The 26,393-nt window shown below is 36.3% G+C and overlaps 1 protein-coding gene across 1 annotated transcript in view; it reads right to left on the bottom strand.

Annotated features, from left to right (window-relative positions):
• The window catches only part of MED13 (mediator complex subunit 13), a gene marked incomplete at its 5' end in the record, with an annotated part of 86,714 nt that extends 60,719 nt beyond the window's left edge, over nucleotides 1-25,995 (bottom strand). Inside the window, 3 exons of the mRNA XM_014458671.2 lie at nucleotides 740-885; nucleotides 15,105-15,273; nucleotides 25,755-25,995. Coding sequence (XP_014314157.2) covers nucleotides 740-885; nucleotides 15,105-15,273; nucleotides 25,755-25,995 — 556 coding nt within the window. The remainder of the gene's footprint in view (nucleotides 1-739; nucleotides 886-15,104; nucleotides 15,274-25,754) is intronic.
• Between the last annotated feature and the right edge of the window lie 398 nt (nucleotides 25,996-26,393).

Raw genomic sequence — 26,393 nt, 5'->3', positions numbered from 1 at the left:
ATGATCACATTGAACAATATTGTTAGTAATTATGCAATTCTTAAAAAGTTAAAGAAAAGCCATAATGATCATTCCTGAGAAAAATCAATGTATTGTACTTCATTATTGTGAAGAAAAGTACAACAGTGAGATTATAAAAACTTAAACTTTTGTCTACCCAAAAATTCCAGATGTACAAAATTTCACAACGAACTGGGAATATTTGAATTCAATTTATCCTGATTTCCACTAAGGAAAAGTAATTCGAGGAAAAACAGTATGTGTATATATAAATCGAAGTACTTATTATGTAATGCCATGTACATTTTTAAAAAGCAAACACTAGGCTTAGAATTAAAAGAAAAACACACTGCCAGTCCTTAAAAACAATTCAGCAATCTTATAAAGTATACTTCTACATAAATTATACCAAAATCCATGTTAAATGTCTAAAATGATGTACATGAACTGACATGCAAGATGGCCAAGAAAACATAAACCCATATATCTGCTTTCTATTTAAAAAAACACTTTAAAATATACTACCAATCAAGTACAAGAATTTTTAAAATAATATTGATATTTAAAATTATTTCATTGGCTTAATATTCTAATAGGTAAGTAAAAAGTAAACTACATCAGAATCATCATTAGGCCAAATCTCATTAATCCCAAAATGTCAAATTACCAACTTCAATAAGAATTTTCTTGAAACAATAAAAAAATCAAATACGTAAGCCATCAAATCAAAATAATCTACCTTGAAATGGGCTATTAGACTGCTGAGCAAGGGTAATATGCTCTTCACTAAGAAGGTACACAGGTTGATGTTGGTTAATTTCCACACTGGTACAAACATTGCTATCTCCATGCAAGAAAAAGGTGAAAGAGCAGGACAAGTGTTCACTAATAAAGAAGAAAAAGTTATATTTTAGTGATAACATGCCAAAAAAAAACTTGTTTTTCTTTATTATGAAATTATACCACAACAATACATATTATCTTTATCCCAGAAATTCTACTGCATCATCTGAAGGGGAAAAAAATAACAGATCTGAACAAAGATTTAGCTACAAGAAATGTTCTTCACTGTTTATAGTAAAAAACCTGCAAATGGAGGAATCAATTAAATAAGTTAGGTGTATACACACACCACACCACACACCACACACACACACACACACACACACACACACACACACACACACACACACTACAATATAGCCGCAAAAATATGTAAAGGTGGGGACTAGATTTAATGGAAAGGGTAGGCTGCCAAAATAGTATAGTCTCAATTTTTTTTTTTTTAAAGACAGGCACTCTTTTTTTTTATTGATTTCTTACAGAGAGAAAGAGAGAGGGATAGAGAGTTAGAAACATCAATGAGAGAGAAACATCAATCAGCTGTTTCTTTCACACCCACTACTGGGGATGTGCCTGCAACCAAGGTACATGCCCTTGACCGGAATCGAACCCGGGACCCTTCAGTCCACAAGCCGACGCTCTATCCACTGAGCCAAACCAGTTAGGACTAGTCTCAATTTTTTAAAAAAGAAAAATGCGTCCGGCCGGCATGGCTCAAGGGTTGAGTGTCGACCTATAAACCAGGAGGTCACTGGTTCGATTCCCTGTCAGGGCACATGCCTGGGGTTGTGGGCTCGATCCCCAGTAGGGGGCAAGCAGGAGGCAGCCAATCCATGATTCTCTCTCATCATTGATGTTTTTTTCTCTCTCTCTCTTGCCCTCTCCCTTCCTCTCTGAAATCAATAAAAATATATTTACAAACAAAAAAGGAAAAAAGTATCTTTGGTGAAAAAAAGTCTAGGTGTGCAACAGAATTAAGGGTGACCTAATTTTTATTTTTGTTCATTTCCCCTCTATTTAAAAAATAGATATATTTCATTTTATTATTTCTGAAATTGGGCTGCATGCAATCAATCAAGTATTAAATGTATGGTCCTTCCTCCAGCCCCAATGAAGTTATTTTAAAGCAATGATGGGTCTTACAATTGAAGGCATCCTAGAATCAAAGCTACATGCAAAACAGAACACCTTATGAAATTTAGATATGGCCTGGTATACAGGTCGGAAAATAAAACTTCCCCAAGAAAAAGAAAGTAGCTGTGTCCTTAAGATAAAAATTAGAAAGGTTAAGTGGCCCAGAGAATATTGTACACTAAGAAGAATCTACTTTTCTTATTTCTTCTCTACACATTTATCTTAATACGACTTAATCAGTTCTTTAAAATATAACAGTAAGCTCAAAACCTGTTGTATGTATCTATAAGCCCTCTTGATTTATTTCTGGACAAGGTAAGGGCACAATAAATTAAAATTAAGTTATAGTAAAAGTAATACTATAACTAACAGAAGTGGGGAAACAGAAGGTAGGAAAGAGGTGAAGAGTAATGGAGAGCTGAGAATATCTTCATCGAATATATTCAGGGTGGGGCAAAAGTAGGTTTACAGTTGTTTGTATGGAAAATAGAATAATAGTAATACAAGAATAATATCCTCTGCATATTAACAACTGTAAACCTACTTCTGCCCCATCCTGTATTAGGGAGCCAACAGGTAATGTCTAAAGTTGATAGAACAAGAAACTGAAATTGAAGCTTATCATTCAAGGTCAAAAGAAAAACTGAAAATAATATAGCTGAAAACAATGTAACTAAAAAAAAAATCTTTCATGGCAAAGAATCAGTAGAGTTGTGTCTGAAGTTGATTAATCAAGGCCTATAGGTAAAGCATTTCTGAAATTATGGCAGTAACCACCAAAAGAAATAAACAAAAACATTTTAAAAACAAAAATAAAAAACAAACAAAACCTGGTTACTTTTAGGGAATGGGACTAGAGCAATTAAACAGCAATCTTAAAATTTTTCTAAATTTATAATACCATTCATTTTGTGTTGCTTACATGAACATAACTTTCAATTTTCAAAAAATTTATGAATTCTCCCTGGCCGGTGTGGCTCAGTTGGTTGGAGCATCGTCCTGTACTCCAAAAGGTAGTGGGTCTGATTCCCAGTCAAGGCACATACCCAGGTTGTGGTTCAATCCCCAATTGGGGTGTGTGTGGAAGGCAACCAATGGATGTTTCTCTCTCACATCCATGTTTCTCTCTCTCTCCCTTCCTCTCTCTAAAATCAATTTTAAAAATTTTTATGAATTCTATACATTAAATCCTTTCTCCATTGAAGGGTCCTGGCACCCTTGCTGAAGATTATTTGAACACATATATGAAAGAGTTTATTTCTGGACTTGATCCTTTTCCACTGGTTTACATATCTGTCTTCATGCCAATACCATGCCTTTTTTATTTTTTTTTTATTACTGTAGCTTTGTATTATGTTTTGTTCACCCACCTTCGCTTTATCCAGGCTCTTTGGTGTGATTCTGTAGGTCCTCCTATTAGAGGTGAAATATACGTCCCCAACCCTTGACTTAGGCTTGCTTTGTGACTTGCTTTGGCCAAGCAGAAGCTTGAAATGTGCTTATGCAATCTGGCTTGCCCTCCAGTGTCTCTTTCATCACCATAAGAAGATGTCCTGGCTGACTCACTGGTCTAAGATGGAAACACACCTGTACCCAGCCTATAGTTTACTATGTGGACTAGACTGGCTAATCTCCATTTGGCCTGCAGATACATTAATAATACATAACTGATGTTTTTTGTTAGTTTTGTTAGTTTTGTTCTTATCCCTGAGAATATTTTTTCCATTGATTTTTTTTAGAGAGTAGAGGGAGGAGGAAGAGAAGGAGGGAAGGGTCGGGGATCGAGCCCGCAACAGAGGAACGGGGCCCTTGACCAGGAATCAAACCCACCACCCTTTGGTCTATGGGCTGATGCTCTAACCACCGAGCAAATCGGCCAGGGCATAACTGATGTTTTAAGCCCTTATTTTTTTTCATCGATCAGCTGCCTCCTGCACATCCCCCTATTGGGGATGTACTCGCAACCAAGGTACATGCCCTTGACCAGAATCGAACCTGGGACCTTTCAATCCGCAGGCCGATGTTCTATCCACCGAGCCAAACCGGCTAGGGCAAAGCCCTTATGTTTTGGAAGTGGTTTGTTACACATCAATAGCTGATACACAAATTGGCACCAAAGGTGAGATGCTACCATGACAAAAACCTAAATATATGTGGCACTGGCTTTAGGACCGGATGATTGGTAATAAGAAATATAAGACACTGAAAAATGGTAAGAAAATTATTATGTAGGGGGTTGGGGAAATGGTGGACACATTTTATACAATGAAAAAATATTTCATAGCATTGTTGCTTAACAAGTTAAGCCCCATGTCAGTCACCGGTGACTGATACTATACTTTCCATCCAGAAGACAAACCACACTGGGCGCTTAACATGCTAAAATAATCTGGACAGCAGATGTGCCTAATGAACTTACAGAGTTGGGGAACAGATCAAGTAAAAATATAATTCGGTTATAAGCAGCTATCTATATCTATCTATCTATCTATCTATCTATCTATATAAAAGCCTAAGTGACTGGTGCAACCAGTCACTATGACGTGCACTGACCACCAGGGGGCAGACACTCAATGCAGTCATATTTGTAGTTTTGAGTGTCCTCTTTTCTGACACAATTTTTCTATAATTAGGTTGAGTTATAGAGCATATAAATATACAATATAATTTCTAAGTAGCATTTTTATCTTAGTAAACCATTAATGTTTCATTTCTGAGAGGGATATGTCCATTATATGTACTGACACAAAACAGGCAGAAATCAATTTTCAAGGCATTTTTCTCTCTAAACAATAAAAAAGGACATGAGAATTTAAAAGCAAGACAAAAATGCTTTTAAAAATAAGAAAAGTTTACATTCCACTGGTCAGAATGACTAGAATACATTTTTTAACAGTATAAGATTTTTACAGGTTTTTCAGGAAACCTTACAAGGCAAACTATCTTAGTAGAGGAAGTAAAATTTAAGTGTTCAAAGGGGGAATTGCTAACTGAAACTACTACGTATGTCAAAAAAAACATTTATTAAGGAAGTGACTCAAGCAAGAATAATCTAGTAGGTAGAGAAATTATAATTTGATTAGTTTTAGGAATCAAGTAAGTATGCTATACAAATGATTATGAATGCTGTGTGCTTTCTCAGTAACTGAGTAGCAGATTTTAAATCTGAATTGCAAATACTTCCAACAACATTTGCAAGTATAAGCAACAACCTCAAACAGTCTGATGTTCTTTATCTTTAAAAGGCAAAGAAGATAGGAGATCTGAATTTTATATCCTCATATTTACTGTTCTGTTAATTAGTGAAGTATAGTTCTTAAAAATATAACTTTCAACTATACATAAAATATTAAATGAGAATAAAAATGGATATTCAAAATGGATTTTCGCCATGACATAAAAAGCAAATGATCTGACTAAAAATTTTCCTAAACAGATTACTATAATCTAGTGAATGTTAAAAAGAAGTGCATTACTTAAATTCTAATAAATATTACTTAGGAAATTAAATGTAATCTGATATATATAAAAATCAAGGCCCACAAAAATGAAGGTCAAATATATAGACTTTCCATATGTCCAAAGAGCACATGACAATCTTAACAACTTTCAAATCAGAAAAGAAAATTTGGCTCTTTGATGTAAAGTGATCCATTTGTCTCCAAGAGGTCCTGGTAAAAACCTAGTATTCCAATATGCAAAATATATGATCAAGTTCTCAGCTCTATTTATCTGCACTGCCCTATACTCACCAGCAGTTCTCAATTGTTGTCTATGATTAAGTAGAGCATCCCCTCCTGTATAGTGCTAGCATGTTCTCAAAATGTAGGTTTACAGTTGTGAGTTCAAGAAAGAGTTTATTCTTGTATTACTTATTAATTACTGTATTGTTTTCCATACGAACAGCTGTAAACCCATTTTTGCCCACCCCTGTATAGTCTTATCTAATTATAAAATGGTTTAAAATAAACCAAGTTTGTGCATGACCTAGGAGAAAAAATTATACATTCTAAATATGAGATAAAATTTCTGAAATTCTTATATTAAAGGCAATATTCTAGTCAGAAAATATAGGGCCAAAAGAATGGTAAGTAATACTGCCATACTAAATTCAGAATAGTTCTTCTTTCAAGGAGAGGTATCATTGATAATATTTTTGGTACTTAGCACTTAAAAAAAGTGAAGTTAATCCCAGCCGGTGTGGCTCCGTGCTGAACCAGGAGGTCACGGTTCAATTCTTGGTCAGGGCACATGCCTGGGTTTTGGGCTGGATCCTCAGTGTGGGGCGTTCAGGAGGCAGCTGATCAACGATTCTCTCATCATCGATATTTCTCTCTCTCCCTCTCCCTTCCTCTCTGAAATCAATAAAAATATATTAAAAAAGAAAAAAAGTATTGCAGAGGATACCATTGCTCTCCAGGGGCTTACAATGTAATAACCAAAACCAAAAGGTATGAGTGAGGCAAAATTTACAGGTGAAACTGAACAGTCATCTGTTGTAGAAAAATGTTCCTCATTTAAGTACTGAAATTAAAAGATTCTTTATTCCTAAAACAGAAAATGAAAATATGCTTATAGATTAAAACTGTAACAGTTTAATGTGTGTACTGCTTTAGGAGGCTCCATATCTAATCTATTCTTAGCATTTCTGTTAGGTAGGTACAGACAAATGATCTTATTTTGCTGGTAAGGGAGTCAAGGCACAAAGAAATTAGATGGCTTACGATCATAAAACTAGTTAAAGGGAATGATGGTTTAAAGCCCTAGTCATCCTAACAACCAATTAAAAATGGGCAAAGGACCTGATATACATTTATCCAAATAAGTTATACTAATGGCCACCAAACACACAGAAAGATGCTCAACATCATTAATTACTAAGGAAATGCAAACCAAAACTACAATAAGATACCACTTCATACCCATAAAGATAGTTAAAAAAAAAAAAAAAAGGAGGAGGAGAAAGGAAAAAGAAAAGAAGAAAAGAAAAAGAGGATGTGGAGAAATTGGAACCCTTTTGCACTGCTGATGGAAATGTAAAATGGTGAAGCCACTATGAAAGGAGTATGGTGGTTCCTTAAAAAGAAAAAAAACTAACATAGAATTACTATATAATCCAACAATTCCACTTTTGGATATATTCTCAAAAGAACTGAAAGCAAGGACTGAATAGATTATTTGTACACCAATATTTATAGCAGCATTATTTAGTATAGACAGAAAGCGAAAATAACTCAAATGTCCATGGACAGATGAATAAACAAAAATTGGTATAAAAATACAACAGAACATTATTCTGCCTTAAAAATGAATGAGGGGAGAAACCAAGATGGCGGCATAGGTAATCACCTATACTTGCTGCCTCTCAAAACCACACCAAAATTACAACTAAACGGCAGAACAACTACCACCCAGAACCGCAGAAAAGCTGGCTGAGCGGAAATTCTACAACTAGAGAGGTGAAGAAAGTGCATTGAGACCGGTAAGAGGTGCAGAGGCTCGGAAAGTGCTGGCACCTGATGTGCTGTTCTTTAAACCGGGAGGGAGATACAAGCTCCCGCTTGCTCTGAATTCCAGTTACGGGGGAGACTCTGGGGGATCCAGACACATATGGAGAGAAACTAGACTGTCTGGCATTGCGACAGGAACGTGAGGGCGGCTTACTCTTAGAGGTGCTCGCAGCAATCATTGTTCCTGCACGGGTCCCGGACAACCAGGGACTTATCCGGTTCAGGGAAGCCATTGCTGTTTGCTCCATCCTGGTGATTCCCAGAGACCCCTCCCAATTTATAACCCCACCCAAGCTGTGCGGCATCAGCTTTTACATATGAATTGCCTGTCCTTTCACCTAAAACAAACTGCAGCTGGGTCAGAGAGCCCCAGAGATTCCAAAAGAAGGCCCACTACCTGGCAGCAGCAGCAGCCTTGCTCACAGCTGGGCCTCATCTGGGCACTTCCAAACTCCATACAAAGAGGAGGAATTTGCAGATGTCTCTGTAGCTCCTGCTGGGCGGCCCCAGACAGTGGCTGACCTTGCACCTCCTTGGAGATGATAACGGATTACAACTCTTCATATCCATAAGAGACACACTCAAGGGGCAGACTCAGTGAGCACCAAAGCCCTACTAAAGCAAGTCCTGCCCCATAAGGGTGTCTCCTGCGCAACAGATCTTCCAGTGTAGACACAGCTGGTCACCACAGCCAATTGGCCTGGAGGTCAATTCCTCCCAGTGATACCAACAGCAATCACAGTTTAACTACAAGACTGTGCAAACATCCCACAAAGGGGTGCACCAAGAGCATCCACCTCAGGTGATTGGGGAGGCTGAGCCACTGGGCCCTATAGAACACCAACCACACAAGGCCACTCTATCAACTCAAGGAGACTTAGCAGCTACCCAGTACATAGAAACAAACACAGGGAAGCAGCCAAAACCACAAAGAAACAAATCACAAATGACAGAAATGGATGAAAGCAAAATACTGGATGTAGCGTTCAAAACCACGGGTATAAAGTTACTCAAGAATCTTCTAGAAACCTCAGAGAAATTTAATAAGACCCTCAAGGATATGAAAAAGGACAAAACAGAAATTAAGTATACACTGACTGATATAAAGAATAATATACAGAGATCCAACAGCAGATGAGAGGATCCCAAGAATCAAGTTAAATATTTGAAATATGAAGAAGCCAAAAACACCCAACCAGAAAAGCAAAAAGAAAAAAGAATCCAAAAATATGTAGGTAGTGTAAGGAGCCTCTGGGACAACTTCAAGCATACCAACATCCAAATTATAGGGGTGCCAGAAGAAGAGCGAGAGCAAGATATTGAAAACCTATTTGAAGAAATAATGACAGAAAACTTCCCCTACCTGGTGAAAGAAATAGACTTACAAATCCAGGAAGCGCAGAGAACCCCAAACAAGAGGAATCTAAAGAGGACCACACCAAGACACATCATAATTAAAATGCCAACAGCAAAAGACAAAGAGAGAATCTTAAAAGCAGCAAGAGAAAAACAGTTAGTTACCTACAAGGGAGTACCCATATGACTGTCAGCTGATTTCCTACAGAAACTATGCAGGCCAGAGGGAGTGGCAAGAAATATACAAAGTGATGAATAGTAAGAACCTACAACCAAGATTACTCTACCCAGCAAAGCTATCACTCAGAATTGAAGGTCAGATAAAGAGCTTCACAGACAAGAAAAAGCTAAAGGAGTTCATCACCACCAAACCAGTATTATATGAAATGCTAAAGGGTATTCTCTAAGAGGAAGAAAAAGGTAAAGATAAAAATTATAAACAACAAAGTGACCACAAATACATATCTATCAACAAGTGAATCTAAAAATCAAGTGAATAAAAAATCTGAAGAACAGAATAAACTGGTGAATACAATAGAATCAGGGGCATAGAAAGGGAGTGGACTGACTATTCTTGGGGGGGGAAGGGGTGTGGGGGGTACAGAAAGAGATTGGACAAAAATCTTACACCTATGGACGAGGACAATGGGGTGGGGGATAAGGGCATGGGGTGGGGTGGGAACCGGGTGAAGGGGAGCTATGGAGGGAAAAAAGAGGAAGAACTGTAATAATCTGAATAAAGATTTATTTTAAAAAAATGAATGAAATTGTGGTGCATGCTACAACATGGATGCAAACCTTGAGCATATTATGCTAAATGAAATGAGTCAGTCACAAATACTATATGATTCCACTTATATAAGGTACCTAGAACAGTCAAATTCATTAGAGACAGAAAGTAGAATGGTGGTTACCAGGAACTAGGAGTAGAGAAAAATAAGGAGTTACTATTTAATGGGCACATTTTCAGCTTTGGATGATGAAAAAGTTCTGCAGATAGACAGTGGTGATGGCTGCACAACAATGTGAATGTACTTAATGCCACTGAACTATAAAATGAAAAGTGGTTAAAATGGTAAATTTAGTTGTGTATATTTTACCACCATTCAAAAACAAAACAAAAAAAACAACACCCCTAATCATTCTAATGCCTAGATTATTCTATTATTTCAATTGCTTCCAAACCTGTCTTTCACCTGGAGAACTTTTAAAAATTCTAAAGCCTAGGCTCTCAGGTTAAAACACAATCATCAGTAATTTTTAATCTCTCAGGGTGATTCTATATCCAGACAAGTTTAGGAACTAATGCATGACTCTGTATTTCTGTAGTCCTAATAGTAATTTTTTAAATTTATTAAATTTACAGGTATAATTTCAATATCCAGTATCCCCCTGAAAAAAAGGATCTATACTAAAATTCCAAAGATAAACATCTTATCAGTGAATTTTGTATATACTTCTACTCACTTAGTGAACACTTTACTGACCTTATACAGTAAAGAATTCTTAGAAAGCAACAACATATTATTCTGGTTTACTAATTCAAGTGCTCTGTAAATACTTTTGTTTCTTTTTTAAATATATTTTTATTGATTTCAGAGAGGAAGGGAAAGGGAAAGAGAGATAGAAACATCAATGATGAGAGAGACTCATTGATCTGTTGCCTCCTGCATGCCTCACACTGTGGACCGAGCCCACAACCCAGGCATGTGCTCCAACTGGGAATCAAACCGTGAACCTCCTGGTTCACAGGTCCACGCTCAACCATTGAGCCATGCCGGCTGGGCTTTTTTTTTCTTTTTAATCCTCACCCAAAGATATGTTGTACTAATTTTAGAGAGAAGGGACAGAGGGAGGGAAACGATGTTTGAGAGAAACATTGATCGGTTGCCTCTCATAATTTTCATGACCTATAATCCAGCTCCAACACTTACAAGCTTTATGACCTTGGACAAGTTACTTAATCTCTTTGTGCTTCAGGTTTAACAACTGGAGTAAAATGGGGATGCTGTGGGAATTGAGCTAATACATATTAAGCCCTAATTTCAAACACTGTGTAGACAATTCTGTTTAGGCAAAAATTGCTCACTCCCTTCTCCCCTTCAGAAAAAAATTCTCTATTTTCATTCATATCTAAAACCAACAATTCAAAAAGATAGACCTTTACGAATCGTAGTAAGGCCCAGCTGGGTGTGGCTCAGAGGTTGAGTGTCAACCCAGGAAACAAGAGGTCACCGGTTCGATTCCCGGTCAGGGCATATGCCGGGGTTTCAGGCTCGATCCCCAGTGTGGGGCATGCAGGAGGCAGCTGATAAATGATTCTCTCTCATCATTGATGTTTCTATCTCTCCCTTTCCCTTCCTCTCTGAAATCAATAAAAATATATTAAAAAAATAAAATAAGAATTGTAGTAAGAAATGATAATAAGAAAAGCTTACTGTAGACAGGCTCTTTACATTATTCCAGGTCAGAGAAAAACTTAGAGGCGCTCACTCTCTGAAATGGATGAAACAAGGGACTCAAGCACCCAGAGATACTAGATATAGCTGAGGTGATGTACTTAAAAGAGGATACAAGTAATCCCCAATATAAGTATACAAGTATTGTACCCTTTCCTAATAGGCTCCCTAAACATTGACAACAAAGTATATACTCTAGTCAGGACACTGAAGAACTGCTCTGGGAAAACTAACTTAAATGGTGGGAATGAGGGGACACACACAGACTATTGAGCAACAGGCACCCAATAAAAATGGCCAGGTCTCTAACAAATCACTCTATTAAAGCCTGCAACTTCATGCTACTCAATACATAGACCTTCCAGTCAGCATTTTAATGCCCCAAAGTCTTAAGAGTAGAAAGGGAGGTAAGTCAAACATTCGGGATCCAAACATATTACTTCTCACGTACTCCCTTTTCAGGAAACTACTGGTGGATGGCCACTACCAAAACAGTTAAACAGAAAAAAAAGGAAATATAAGATCTAGGAAATAAGGGATCCGACACAGAGAGGCAAAGGGAATTCCCAAGATGACTGCTGTGAAACAGACCTACAGAACAACCATTTGGAACTGAAGAATGAAGGGCTCCAAAAGGGATGTTAACAGGAGAGGGAGAGAGGAAAAAAATAAAATAGATTACACAAATTCCTTAAAGGTAAGGAGATTTATCCTTTTGGTAGATTGTCTAGGGGTGAATTATCAAGTTGTACAAAGATCAGGGATCAGCAAACTTTATCTGTAAAGAGCCAGAGAATAAATAATGTAGGTTTTGTGGGTCATCATTATACAATTTTGCTTCAGTGTGAAAGCAGGCATAAAATAAACCAGTAATGAGTTAGCATGGCTGTGCTACATTATAATTTTATTTACAAAACATGTGGCAGGCTACATTTGCTCTGTGGCGTGGTAGTTTACCAACCCCTAACATAGATAATTAAATGAAAAAAGAGATAATCATTAACATTAGGAAAAACAAAAAAATGTGGAAGAAATGGAATATAATCCTAATACACTATATGGCTCAGCTATAAATAATATTTATATAACCATAGTAATATAAACAACAGGTATTGTTTTTACCAAGTCTTATAATAACTATACTAGCAAGACAAGGAAGGAGTAACCAAAGAACATATACGCATATATTGATAGCCCATGGACACAGACAATAGTGTGGTGAAGGCCTGGCGTGGGGCAGGGGCTGGGTGAAGGGGGGCAAAGAAGGGGGATATGGGGACATCTATAATAATGACAACAATAAACAAATTAAAATAAGAAATAAAAAGATAAGGAAAGAGAGAAGGGAGAAGAGTGTATACAAGTATGCCAATGTCCAAGTGTTGGGCATTGGGGAGTATCAGGAATAAAATACCTAAACCATCAATAGAAAATCAATAGATTAAGCCTGAATAACTGAAATAACTTAAAACTCAAGAATAAGTATGCTATTTGCTTCTAAAACTTTAAATAGGTAAATTAAAATAAAGTTAAAAGAATCAAAAGAGATTGCCTCTGTTTTTCACATCTAATAGTTGGGATTCAGGACTGCAGTTTTTCATTTTAAATTATGGTAATCTGCCTGACTTTTTAAAACTAAAGAGTGAGCATTGCTAATTGCCTACCTGATAATCTACTTGCCCTTCCAAGTGCCTACTTAATATCTATTCTCCATTTTTTCTTACTAACCAAAAGCCTTATTTTGTTCAGAGGGTTAATGTTCCCATACAAAAAAAATGTACGTTTCTCTCAGAATAGCCAATATGTCAGCTAAAGTTTCCAGAAAATAATCTATTTTCTGACCTAAGGGTCAATCCCCCTTATTGCTTCTTCCCTTCCTTCCTCTTCCTGCCTAGAATCCACTGTGATTGAAGTCTGGGGATACAACGCCTACAGGGACCATCAGAATGAAAGTCAAAGGCTAAAGATGACTGCGTAGAAAACTCCAGGGAACCCGAGTCCTTGATGACATTATTGAACAGATACACCAGTACTGAACTATCTACCTCCAGATTCCTTGCCAGGTAGGTAGGTTTGCAGTCATTTCCAACTGAATGCATTCCTAACTTGTATAGTTATTTTGTTCACAATAAAGGTTTATTTTAATTTTCAAAGAAGAAAAAAATGAAAGAGCCTTGATTTATCCAGGCTTACCTGCTCATCCATTTTACTAAAACTAAAAAAGGAAGTATGACCCTAGCCCAGGGGTGGGCAAACTTTTTGACTCGAGGGCCACAATGGGTTCTTAAACTGGACCGGAGGGCCGGAACAAAAGCATGGATGGAGTGTTTGTGTGAACTAATATAAATTCAAAGTAAACATCATTACATAAAAGGGTACGGTCTTTTTTTTTTTTTTTTTAGTTTTATTCATTTCAAACGGGCCGGATCCAGCCCACGGGCCGTAGTTTGCCCACGGCTGCCCTAGCCGGTTTGGCTCAGTGGGTAAAGTGTCAGCCTGCAGACAGAAGGGTCCCAGGTTTGATTCCAGTCATGGGCACAAGCCTGGGTTGCAGGCTCAGTCCCCAGTAGGGGGCATGCAGGAGGCAGCCGATCAATGATTCTCTCTCATCATTGATGTTTCTATCTCTCTCTCCCTCTCCCTTCCTCTCTGAAATCAACAAAAATATATCTTTTTTAAAAAGGAAGTATGAAAAAACTTCACAAGCACAAGAAAAAGATGTGCACATATGACATAAAAGATAGCATCTCAATAATGATTACAATTAACAACCAAATGTTTATTTCATATCTGCACATCTTTTAGGGAAAGCAAATATATGTCCTTCATTTTATCTTCTTCCACATCCCATCTTACTATTATTTCACCTCTCTCTATTTTTTGTTTGTTTGTTTTGTTAATCCTCTTCAGGGGGATAATTTTTGCATTGATTTTTAGAAAGAGTGGAAGGGAGAGGTAGAGTCAGAGAAACATCGATGAGAGAGAAACACATCGATTGGTTGCCTCCTGACTGGGGCTGCTGCCTCTATCTAAAACTACTCTGCAAGTTGTCATAAATTTTCTTAATTCAAAGTTCAAAATAATTATAAACACTCCAAGAGTAAACATGTCTTAGAGAGGAAAACACAAACTTAAATTACTTTAAAGCAAAACGAAAGGTCTGGAAATGTAAAAGGTTAACTTAACCCAAAACAAAACTATAGGTCACTACCTTTAACAAGTATTAAATTACTTAATTTTTTACAGAGAGGAAGGGAGAGGGATAGAGAGTTAGAAACATTGATGAGAGAGAAACATCAACTGCCTCCTGCACACCCCTACCTGGGACATGCCTGCAACCAAGGTGCATGCCCTTGACTGGAATCAAACCCAGGACCCTTCAGTCTGCAGGCCGACGCTCTACCCACTGAGCCAAACCAGTCAGGGAAAATTACTTAATTTTTAATAGAGCACTGAGAATAAACATTTCCACTAGTAATAAAAAAGTAACTTCAATGCATGAACTTCTGTTTTCATCACACATTTTTTTCTATCATCCCAAAATAAAACTTAGGCCACTATATTGACACACAACGTATTCCCACTGCAAGAAAATTCTTACAATGTGTAAATGAAAGGGTTAAGTGGGCAAACAAAATTGAATACTTATAGTACTTTGCCAAAGTTAGCTCCCTAAAATATGTCTGTAATACATTAGCTTATCTTAGTCTGTAATACATTAGCTTATTTTACATTTTCTGTAAAGCCATAAATACTGACAAATAAAAAAATACCAAGTAAGAGTTTAAATACAATAGCTTACCTTTTATTTATAGGCTTTTCATCTTTTTCATAAGGCTTTACAAACCACTTGCCAATACGTACAAAGTTCCGGTTCATTAAACACCGTTCCAAAAGATTGTGAACTGCTTTGAAAAGCAGAGTACGGCATTCATAAGAAAGTCCATTCTCCCAAACTCCATCTTCCTCTTCTACAAGAGAAAAATGAAAGAAACAGAAAGTAAAGTAGTGGCACCATATCTACTCCAAGCCAAGTAAAAAGTGTTACAGTTTAAACTAAATACATAAGCCCTACTTCACCTCAGTATATTGAGCTACAATCACTTCCATATATCTCTAGACATTAAAATATCAGGTTTCAAAATTACTCCATAAGGAATAAAAGGCCCAAGTGCCATGTATGCTATTAAATTACCTGAAAATTATTTTCCCACCATATAAAAATGTAACACTATATTGCAAATATAATGATTTGGTTTCTGTATCAATGAAAAGGACATTTGTGTAACCTGGGAAATATTAAACACACTCTATACCTAAGATGCCAATGTCTAAGCTAGTTCACTTACTACTTTTTCCTAATTCTTCCAAGTCATTCAGCCTGCCAAAAAAACTAGCCAGTTAATAATTAAAATCAAAATAGTTTATGTCCATCAGCATTCTAATCCATGACTCAACTATAAAATAACTATGAATAAAAAAGAAGCTTTTGGCGCAGAGCCTAACAAGCAGTGCATTATCAGCCACCTTAGGTCTCATTTCAACCAAATGATTCCCATGACTCAGTATAGAATCCTCTACTTGAGGGAGAAATTTAAAGACTTAAATTTTAAATGGTACTTCTGATATAAAGCTATCTTTATTAACTATACAGCCTCAATTTTGCCAGCAAATCTATTAACCATTCCAACTAACTTATAGACACTACTTCAGCATTTTAACTTTTATCATGTTTTAAACTGTTATTTCAAATACAATTTAATATCCTTCTATAGCCTACATATCTTTATAAACATTTCACAAATATTGATCATCATCTTTCAATTTAATGAGTAACAAAACCTTTCTTAATTCAATAAAAATGTATACACTACACCAAGCATGTCAAACTCGCGGCCCACAACAAATATTTTTGCAGCCAAGCCAATATTACGATATGTAAGAAACAGTTTAATAAAAATTTCATAACTTAATTTTTACAATATCCTGTTATACATAATAATTATTAATAACGAACTACAATGTTCGCTAATGATTGATTACTATAATCATGTTGCATTCATTTCCCTTAAGCGCAGGCGCACCACTTCTCTCCACTAATACTAGCAGTGAATATTTTAGCAGCCAATTGCCATATCATTAGTCTTGGACTGACTTGTTTGGTGTGCATAACAGGAAATATTTCACTTTCGGAGAACAAGAAAAATAGGTTTATTTGTGTTACCCTTATTAATTTGTGCAGTTATTCGGTGTCTGGAAAGTTAATGTTCAAGAAAAAATATTAATATTTATTAAAATGTTCTATTATTTTATGTTGATTACACATTTATTTCAGCCCTTTGTATTCAGCATGTCTCTATCAAAATAAACTTATGTTTCTATGAAAATTGAAGCTTTTTTGTGTGTGTGTGGCCCACATAAACTTAAACCTTGTTTTTTTTGGCCTGTGTTAGCCTGAGTTTGACATGCTTGCACTACACCCATAGAAAAATAATAAACTATGATGCTTTTGAATAAAAGCAGAGACATTAAGAGTGACACATGGGCCCAACCAGCATGGCTCAGTGATTGAGCACTGACCTATGAACGAGGGGGTCATGGTTCGATCCTCAGTCAGGGCATATGCCTGAGTTGAGGGCTCAATCCACAGTATGGGGCGTGTAGGAGGCAACCAATCAATGATTCTCTCTCATCACTGATGTTTCTATCTCTCTCACCCTCTCCCTTCCTCTCTGAAATCAATAAAAAAAATATTTTTTAAAAAAAGTGACACATGGTTTATATTCATAACTTGCACAACAAATTGGTAGAATAAACATTAACTAAAACTCATAATGACTGAATTTTAAACTTTAAGGTTGAATTTGTTGTTCCTTAAAGAGTCTCCTAATTTATAGTCATCTTTCAAATTAACTGTTACTTCTTAAAAGGTAAACTTTAAGAAAGGATAAGTTTTTGAAAATGACAACTTAAGAGTTACAATAATTTTTTTAATCAACATCTGGCACTAATATTAAATTTAAAAAGTTCTTCATATTCTATTATGTTATAGACATTCTTATCTCCTTCTATTTAAAGCCTTAGCTTTACGAGTTTCACTTGGTTGAACAGTAGGCTAGGAGAAAAGGGAAGTAGCACATAGTGACATTGCTTTAATCTGGATCACAAGCATATTTGTGAAATGCTAAGAGAAAAGAAACCTTTCTCAATCAATCTATTTTCAGCTTAATCAGTTCCTATCATTTCAAAATTAAATAGCTATATTAAGAGTTTTGTCTCAAATTATAACATGATTATTAAAAATACATGTCCTTAATTCCAAGAGAATTATGCTGAAAATACCTCCCAACTCTTCCCTTCTTTACAATCTATTTAATATACTTTTTTACTTTACTTTTGTTGCCTTTTAACTCAAAAATCCTTACCTTCTAAGAAGCACAATGGTTGTAACATTTGTCCTACACAAGTAGCCTTTATCAAAATCATTTTTCTAACTACTTCTAAGTTTTAAAGCATCAAAAACCCAAGACACAGCTACCATTACACATCAAAGTTATAGTCACTATAAACTTCAAGTATCAGAAAATTATGCACTTAAAACCTAAGACTGAATTTGCCTTCTTCCCCAAAAGAGTAAATTAAAAAACCTTTGGCATAGTAGAGGCTATAATACAATAATTTATATATTTTCATATAAAACTCTGAAATTTTTGGTTTTGTTCATTAAAAAAATTGATTTCAGTTAAACCTGTAGTTAAATGATTTAATACTAAATATAGTTTAGAAAATTATTCAGTATTCATTTCCAAGCATTTCTCCCTCATTGCTCTAAATTTTATCTAGAGAAACTCAGGTGAACTCAATTCTCATTTTACATTATATCCTCAAATGCCCACAATTCTCATTAACACTAAATGAGGATAATGCATAAAACAAAGAAAAACAGACCACCTCTTAGGGTTTTCCAAAGCAAACAAATCTCTGAAGTACATCTTCACCTGTGACAAATTATATTACACTAATATAATTTCATTTTTCATTGCTGAGGAAATAATGAGAATTAAGTTCTAATAGCACTCAATAAAAAGCCTGAAAGGAAGGGGACATCATTTAGAAACAAGAAGCCTACTAAGCCAAGCTTCTAATACCCTAATCCTATTTAATAAAAGGCTAATATGCAAATCGACCGAACGGCAAAACGACCGGTCGCTATGGTGCGAACTGACCACCAGGGGGCAGACACTCAACACAGGAGCTGCCCCCTGGTGGTCAGTGTGCTCCCACAGGGGGAGTGCCGCTCAGCCAGAAGCCAGGCTCAAGGCTGGCGAGTGCAGTGGCGGTGGCAGGAGCCTCTTCCGCCTCTGTGGCAGTCGGACATTCCCTGAGAGCTCCCAGACTGTGAGAGGGCACAGGCTGGGCTGAGGGACCCCACCCAACCCCGAGTATAACACCAAGCCACTAGTGTTATAATAATCCTAATAAATGTACTTCTCTACATGTTGTATTCAAAGATATGAAAAGTGAAATGGTACAACTAAGACATAGTGATCTGCACCTCTAACACTAATTAAAACAATTCCTCAAATCTCAATGACAGCATTATATTAGGAAAGGGAAGGAAAGAGGAACACATGGCAAATCTTTACCTACCTCTTTTGAACTTAATCAACCATAACCTAATGGAAAAGGTCTGCTTAATGCATTTAAATAAATGTCTTCTTCCTCTAGTATCTGTATCCTTAGAGAAAAGTTTCAATTCTGGGTTTTCAGTACTTTCCCATTACTATTAGCATTAAAACTTTTAATCATTGCTACTTATTTTACAAAGTATTTATTTAAACAATGCAAAAGTTCAAATGCTAAATATGATTACTGTATTTTTTTCCTGAGGACACAGATTATAGTGATACCAAAGTATGTGGTAGGTCATCAAAATAATGCTCTATGAGTGGGACAAAAAAGCTAACACACTTAGTACACATACACAACGTTTTTCTCAAAACTGACATCTTTAAATATCTCTAGTGATAAGCTGGGAGAGAAGGAATCTTTTCCTAAATAATTCCGACAAGCTATTAGAATACAACATACACTAATGATTAATAAATGGGTCACCCTAACAGGTTTGGCTCAGTGGATAGAGCGTCAGCCTGCAGACTGAAGGGTCCCAGGTTCGATTCCAGTCAAGGGCATGTACCTTGGTTGTGGACACATCCCCAGTAGGGAGTGTGCAGGAGGCAGCTGATCGGGGTTTCTCTCTCATCAATGTTTCTAACTCTCTATCCCTCTCCCTTCCTCTCTGTAAAAAAATCAATAAAATATATTTTAAAAAATAAATAAATGGGTCAAAATTATCATGGCAGAAAATATCATGTATTTCCTGAAAGAATAAAGAAAAATTAAATATCTAGTTCAGTGTTTGTCTTGAACAATAACTGCTTAATCATAATTCATTCATTCAACAATATTACTGAGAGCCTTAAACTGGCAGCATCGTTAATAGATAGCAAAACCAACTTTGATTTTAAAATAGTCTAATATATTAATGATTATTTTTGAAGACTTAAAGAAACACTTTCTTGTTCAAAATGGACAGTACACAGAAGAAATATGGCAAATAAAGTTGTTCCTAGAAGATTAGCCAATTTAAAAAGTTGGGTCACAAGTACTGTGGTACAGAAAATAGAAATAAATTAACTCTTCAGGCTACCTGGGGCACAAAACAATTGTTTAGTTTGTAGATACCTATACTTGGCAGTTGTTTATCTGTCAATACTGCTAAAGCTGCCACTTAAGGTTAAATTCCACTATAATTAATACCCTTCAATAAAAAAGCATCCAAAATTAAATTCTAAGACTAACCAACGGCCCATTTAGTTTGATAGTACTATGATGAAATTCCAGCATAATTAAAGTATTTGAACATGTTGCTAAAATCCCATTTATAGACCACAGGATTCAGGAAAAATAGGAAAAATAAGAAATATTTTTGGCTCTGAGCCTGTTTTTTAGTTTTCGGAGTCTCATCACATTCTAGCTTACTATGATTTTTTTTAAAAGATGCAAAGGTTGGGAGAGGGAGTAGTTTTTTTTGTTTTGTTTTGTTTTAAAGTAAAGACTAAAAGCCAATGATGACAGTAATAAAATACCAAAAAGGTTAAGACACAGAATAAAAAACCCAGAAAACTTTTCTCCTTTAAGGGCACACTAATGATAGTGAAACAACCTTGCATTGAAGCAAACTAACAGTACATGTAAAATAATCAATCAGTTCTATCCACTATAGAGATTTTTTAAAAAATGTATTTTTACTAGTAGCCCTGCACACAAATTGTGCACCAGTAGCTCTCTGCGGGGCCTGGCTGCTCCGTGCCCGCTGCGCAGAGGCTCTCCGTGGCCCAGAGGCCCATCCACAGCCTGGGCACGGAACGCTTTCCTCATTGCTGGTGTGATGACGCAAGCGTTCCATGCCCTGGCCTGGCCAGAGGCCCTCTGCGGCCAGGGTGGAATGCTTGCCTCGTCACCAGAGCGACAAAGCAAGCATTCCGCCAGGCTGCTCACGCTGCCTGCTCTCAGCAGCCACCCCCCAGGGCCTGGGGGACTCTGGCAGGGCTGAGAGGACTGGGCGCCACCATCTTGTGGCTATGGGCACCGCCATCTTTGTGACCAAGTGACGGTTAATTTGCGTATTACCCTTTTATTAGATAGTACTGATTTCAGAGAGGAAGGGAGAAAGAAAAAGAAATAGAAACATCAATGATGAGAGAGAATCATTGATCAGTTGCCTCCCGCACGCCCCCTACTGGGGACTGAGCCCACAGCCTGGGCATGTGCCCTTGACTGGGACCCTTCAGTCAGCAGGCGGATGCTCTATCCACTGAGCAAACCAGCTAGGGCCACTATAGAGATTTCTGACCAGAGGGTTCAAGCTAAAATTTTCCCACCATCAACTTTACACTTATAGCATATAAGCACTAAACAAGGTCTGCTACAAAGTTTAAATTTTAAAAATAAATAAAATTTAAAAGGCTGCGATCAGAGAGGAGTTTTGTTCCCTAATCTTTATTTTATCAAAACATTGATATTGATTCAACTATCTATTCTCTTAGAGAGAACAGAGCAAAAAGTTTTGTTTTTGTTTTTTAAAGTGTTTGGCTTTGCCCAGCTGGCATGGCTTAGTGTTTAAGCATCGACCCGTGAACCAGGGGGTCACGGTTCCATTCCCAGTTAGGGCACATGCCTAAGTTGTGGGCTCGATCCCCAGTGTGGGGCCTGCAGGAGGCAGCAGATCAATGATTCTCTCTAATCATTGATGCTTCTCTCTCTCTCTCCCTCTCTCTATTTGTTATAATAAATAAAGTGTTTGGCTTTCCAATTCAAGGGGTATTTTGAACAAATGCTAAATAGTATTGCAAAGTACTAAAATAGGTCTTACTAAAAAGTATTGACCTCTACTACAAAATAAGTGACTGAGAATTTAAAGTATTTATCAAATCAGATTTGGTTTGCTGCAACAGATTTTTACCAATTAGCAATAAAACAAGTTTATGTTCTATTTCTATACATCAGCTAAACTTGAAAAGAAGGTGACCCAAACATGTGCTACATGATATAAGACAGGCAGAAATTAAAATGCACTATGGAATCTGACCAGATGATTCAGAACTTTCAAGATCATAAAAAACAAGGGAAGCCTGAGAAAATGTCTGTCTAGAATAGCCTAAGGAGATATGACAAATGAAATGTGGTATATCCTGGATGAGATCATAGGATATTAGGTAAAAATAAAGACATTTCAAATAAAGTATAGACTTAGTTTATATTAATGTATCAATATTGATTTATTAGTTGGAAGATATACCATTCTAATGTAAAATGCGGACTGAAAGGTCCCGGGTTCGATTCCGGTCAAGGGCACGTGCGTTGGTTGCGGGCACATCCCCAGTGGGAGATGTGCAGGAGGCAGCTGGTCGATGTTTCTCTCTCATCGATGTTTCTAACTCTCTATCCCTCTCCCTTCCTCTCTGTAAAAAATCAATAAAATATATTTTAAAAAAAAAATGTATCAATATTGATTTATTAGTTGGAAGATATACCATTCTAATGTAAAATGTTAGTAAAAGAAACTGGGTGAAGGATATACAGGAACTCTCTATACTATTTTTGCAACTTTTATATAAGTCTAAAACTGTTCTAAAATAAAAACTTTAAAAAAACATACACTATGGCCCTGGCCAGGTGGCTCAGCTGGTTGGAGTACACCAAAAAGTTGCAGATTGGATTCCCAGTCAGATGCTTCTCTCTCTAATCGATGTCTGTTTATGTGTGTGTGTGTGTGTGTGTGTGTGTGTGTGTGTCCGCTTCCTTGCTCTCTAACATCAATAAACATATCCTCAGGTAAGGATTAAAAAAAATTACACTATGGATGACACAAAGGTGATAAGGGGATTAAGCAGAGGCAATTCTGTACTTTTATTACTGAATACTTTAGTTCAGTAATAAAAGTACAATAAGAAAAACTGAGACTTCTAATCTTTGCAGAAAGAAATGCCTTTCCTCCTTCCCCAATAAGGGCATTATTGGGAGAGATCAACCAAAGGCCTTGTATGCATACATATAAGCATAACCAATGGATACAGACACCGGGGGTGGGGTGGGGGGTGAGGGCATGAGTGGGGGAGTGGGGGGAAAGTGAGGGGATAAGGACACATTTATAATACCTTAATCAATAAAGGGGAAAAAAGGGCATTATTATCACCATAATTACAAACATTTAATAAGATGTGGTAGGTGCTAAACCAAACAGAAGGAGCCTGCCTTGAAAAGCAGCCTCAAACTAAATTAACCAGCTTTTTAGTTACCACCTGGGTCCTTCCGGTTCCCCTTTCCTCAATGCTACACCTCCACTTGGAACTCAGGATTGCCTCCTGCAGCTGATGCCACCCCTACTGTCCAGATGCTCTCTTCTCAGGGGAGCTTAAAAGGAGGAAATAGAGTGCCACAGATGGAAAGAAATGAAAATGGGTTAGCTAGAGAGACAGAGGCGAAGACTAATTACCCCAAAAGGGAGGCAGACGGTGTGTCCCTGGGGCAAAGAAAAGAGCGAGACAAATAAACTCCATCTGAAAAGACCTTACTATTCTTTAAGATATGTCTGATTTAAGTGACAACATTCTAAAGTAAATGACAGGTTAAAAAAAAAAGTTAGAACATTATAAAAACACCACTGACTATGCAACTGTTTAAAACAGTATAGGACAGTCTTTGGAAGAGCAAGTATGATTATATACAACTCCTGATATATTTTGGTTTACTATTTCAATTGCTTTCATTCTGATAAAATTTTAAAAGTTATTTACCATTGAAGGGCATTCAGTTAAATCTGACAACAATTAAAACCTAATCTTCCAAAATTACTTTTATTCACATTCAAAATCAATATCTTAAAGTTCAGGTATTACCATTTTTTAAAATTATGCTAAAAAATTAAACTAGAGAAGAAATGTTTTAAACTGTAATGCAGTTTCAGAAGAAAACATTTAACTCATAACATGAAACTTAGAAAAAATATCAACATAGTTTTTTAATATGCATCAAAACCGCTTACATTTAACTTTAATAGGCTTTTAACTTTCAAAACATTAGTCCCACTATGGTAAAACGAAATACTATGTAACTGCTAAAATTATCTTTGATTCCACAAAATGTATTTCATGGAATCTGGGAGAAAAATGGTCTGTTCAGATGCTCTGCCAACTTTACTAAGACTGAAACCTCCAAGAAATCACTGTAGTTTATCAACAATTATAGTTTACCTATAATTTATAGTTTATCAACATTAAAACAGTCTTCAAACATTTTTGTAAGGTGGTTTTTATACCACCTAAAATTAAGAAAATAGCCGAGGTATACCCAAGTTAATGAAAGAAAAAGGAAGTGGGCAGGTTGGCTTTCGGCAATTAAAAAGCATCATCTTGCTGATGCCATAAAGGAATTTTATGTCATGAGATATATGCATATATATATATGTACTTATACATATATGCAAACACATCATTTTACATAATTAGGATATATTACACACTTAGAACTAAGGGCTCCAGCAGAGATGTTATTAGGAAAGCTGGAAAGCTAGAAAGCATTTATCATAAAAGAATAGCAACCACTCTCAAAAATAAGGATTAACATGAAGGGTCTGTTCATTAGAAGATGAAAAGCAACCATCAAAACAAATATAACACTTACATTCCTGCACAAAAGTTGGTCTTACTAAGTGCTTATTTGAGATAGTCATCTGGATTACATTACATCAAAAATATAATAGGTCCTATAGGTTATAGACAATAGAAACTTCAGAGTACTCAATTTCAAATAACAATGACCTTTTTTTTAGTAATCTAAAAATCCTAAATTTACCTGTCAATAATCATTATCAAATATCTTGCTGAGTCTGGTACCTTGCAGCAAACAACTAATCATTTACATTCCTATCATCAGAGATTCAGTTTACATTGACTCTTACAATATAAAGTACACAACCATCAGTATCTTTTTAAAGTAACATCTGGTCCTAAATAAAAAAGTAAGATGAAAGATTTCTTAATAATTTGCTCACAATAAATTTACTTCTAGGTAACTTTTTAGATTATGTACCAACATCCTATAAAAGCTAAATAAGTTGGCACTCATCTTGATAGTCTTTGATGCAACAGTATCTAAAATAATCACTTTCCAAGAATAACCAAATTAACATAAGGCTTCATATGTTAATAAAATAACAAATTAACTGTATGCCTTGAAAAAATATGAGAAAATTACAACATTTCTAGATACTCTTACAATTGTCTGCCTATTCATATAGAGGAGAGCAGTGGCAGAATTGATTCAAGTTAAATTACACTTGGCTTCAAAAGTATTATGTGACTTTGTTAGGAACTTTATACTCTCTGATTTCATTTTTCTTAGGTTAATGTAACATTTCTTTCTCTTTTTTTTTAAATATATTTCTTTATTGATTTCAGAGAGGAAGGGAGGAGAGCTAGAAACATTAATGATGAGAGAGAATCCTACACGCCCCCTACTGGGGATTAAGCCCGAAACCCAGGCATGTGCCCTTGGCTGGAATCGAACCTGGGACCCCTCAGTCCGCAAGCTAACACTCTATCCACTGAGCCAAGCCTTCAGGGCAGTAACATTTCTTTCTTAAGCTCTACCTGAGAAATTCATGAAGAAGCTGGGTGGTGGGAGAATAAAGTTATTTAAGGTTTAAAAAGCCTGCCATAATATGGATAATTTAAGTAAAACAAAATAACCACAGTGAAATAAACATAAAGCTGAATGTTTATCTGGCTTCATACCTAAGGTTGTTCTACCAAAAAACTCTTAATACAAAAGACTTGGGGGAAAGTATACAACATTGCTATATCATTAGCTAGAAATAAGTTGCTTTCACCTGATAAGTCATGGTGAATAAGGTCAGCAAAATTGGGATCTTCACCCCACCAGAATATCCACAATTCTCTTCTTCCAGGTCTTTGATCTCGACGCCAAACACCAAGTACATCTGCCTTAAGGCAGCGACTAAAGCTGCTCAAAATGGGGTCTTCCTCTGTCACCGGAAACAGAATAGGAGCAGAAGTTGGGCCTTGCCATACATATCTTTTCCATTTAATTCCTGTCAAGTCAGCCTGAAGAAAAGAAAGTGAGATTTTTTTTTATTACTGCACATTCCAAGTCAAAAACATTCACTATTAAAGTCCCTTATTTCATCAGGACATTACAATTTTTTAGTATATGCTTAAGATCTTGAAAGCAGATTGACAAAAAAGATGCTAATTATGAAAATTCAACAATCAAAATTTTAAGTAAAAGAACAAAAAAGTTTAACAACATTGCAATGTCACTGAATAGCAAGTCAATAAATGTGCATCCCAAGGAGAAATAAAAGAAATGTAACAGTGATAAATATTAACGTGCATTTAATACTGCACACTGAGTAACATTTCCTCTCTAAACTGTTCTATTCTAACTGGTCACATTTGTTCCTTGGTGTCAAACTTGTAACAGAAAATTAATTTTTAAAGACTCATGT

The sequence above is a fragment of the Myotis lucifugus genome, unplaced genomic scaffold (assembly GCF_000147115.1).
Source record: "Myotis lucifugus unplaced genomic scaffold, Myoluc2.0 scaffold_99, whole genome shotgun sequence".
NCBI classification, from domain to species: domain Eukaryota; kingdom Metazoa; phylum Chordata; class Mammalia; order Chiroptera; family Vespertilionidae; genus Myotis; species Myotis lucifugus.
Note: the sequence above shows the minus strand (reverse complement) of the source record. Positions and strands in the feature narration are given on the sequence as shown.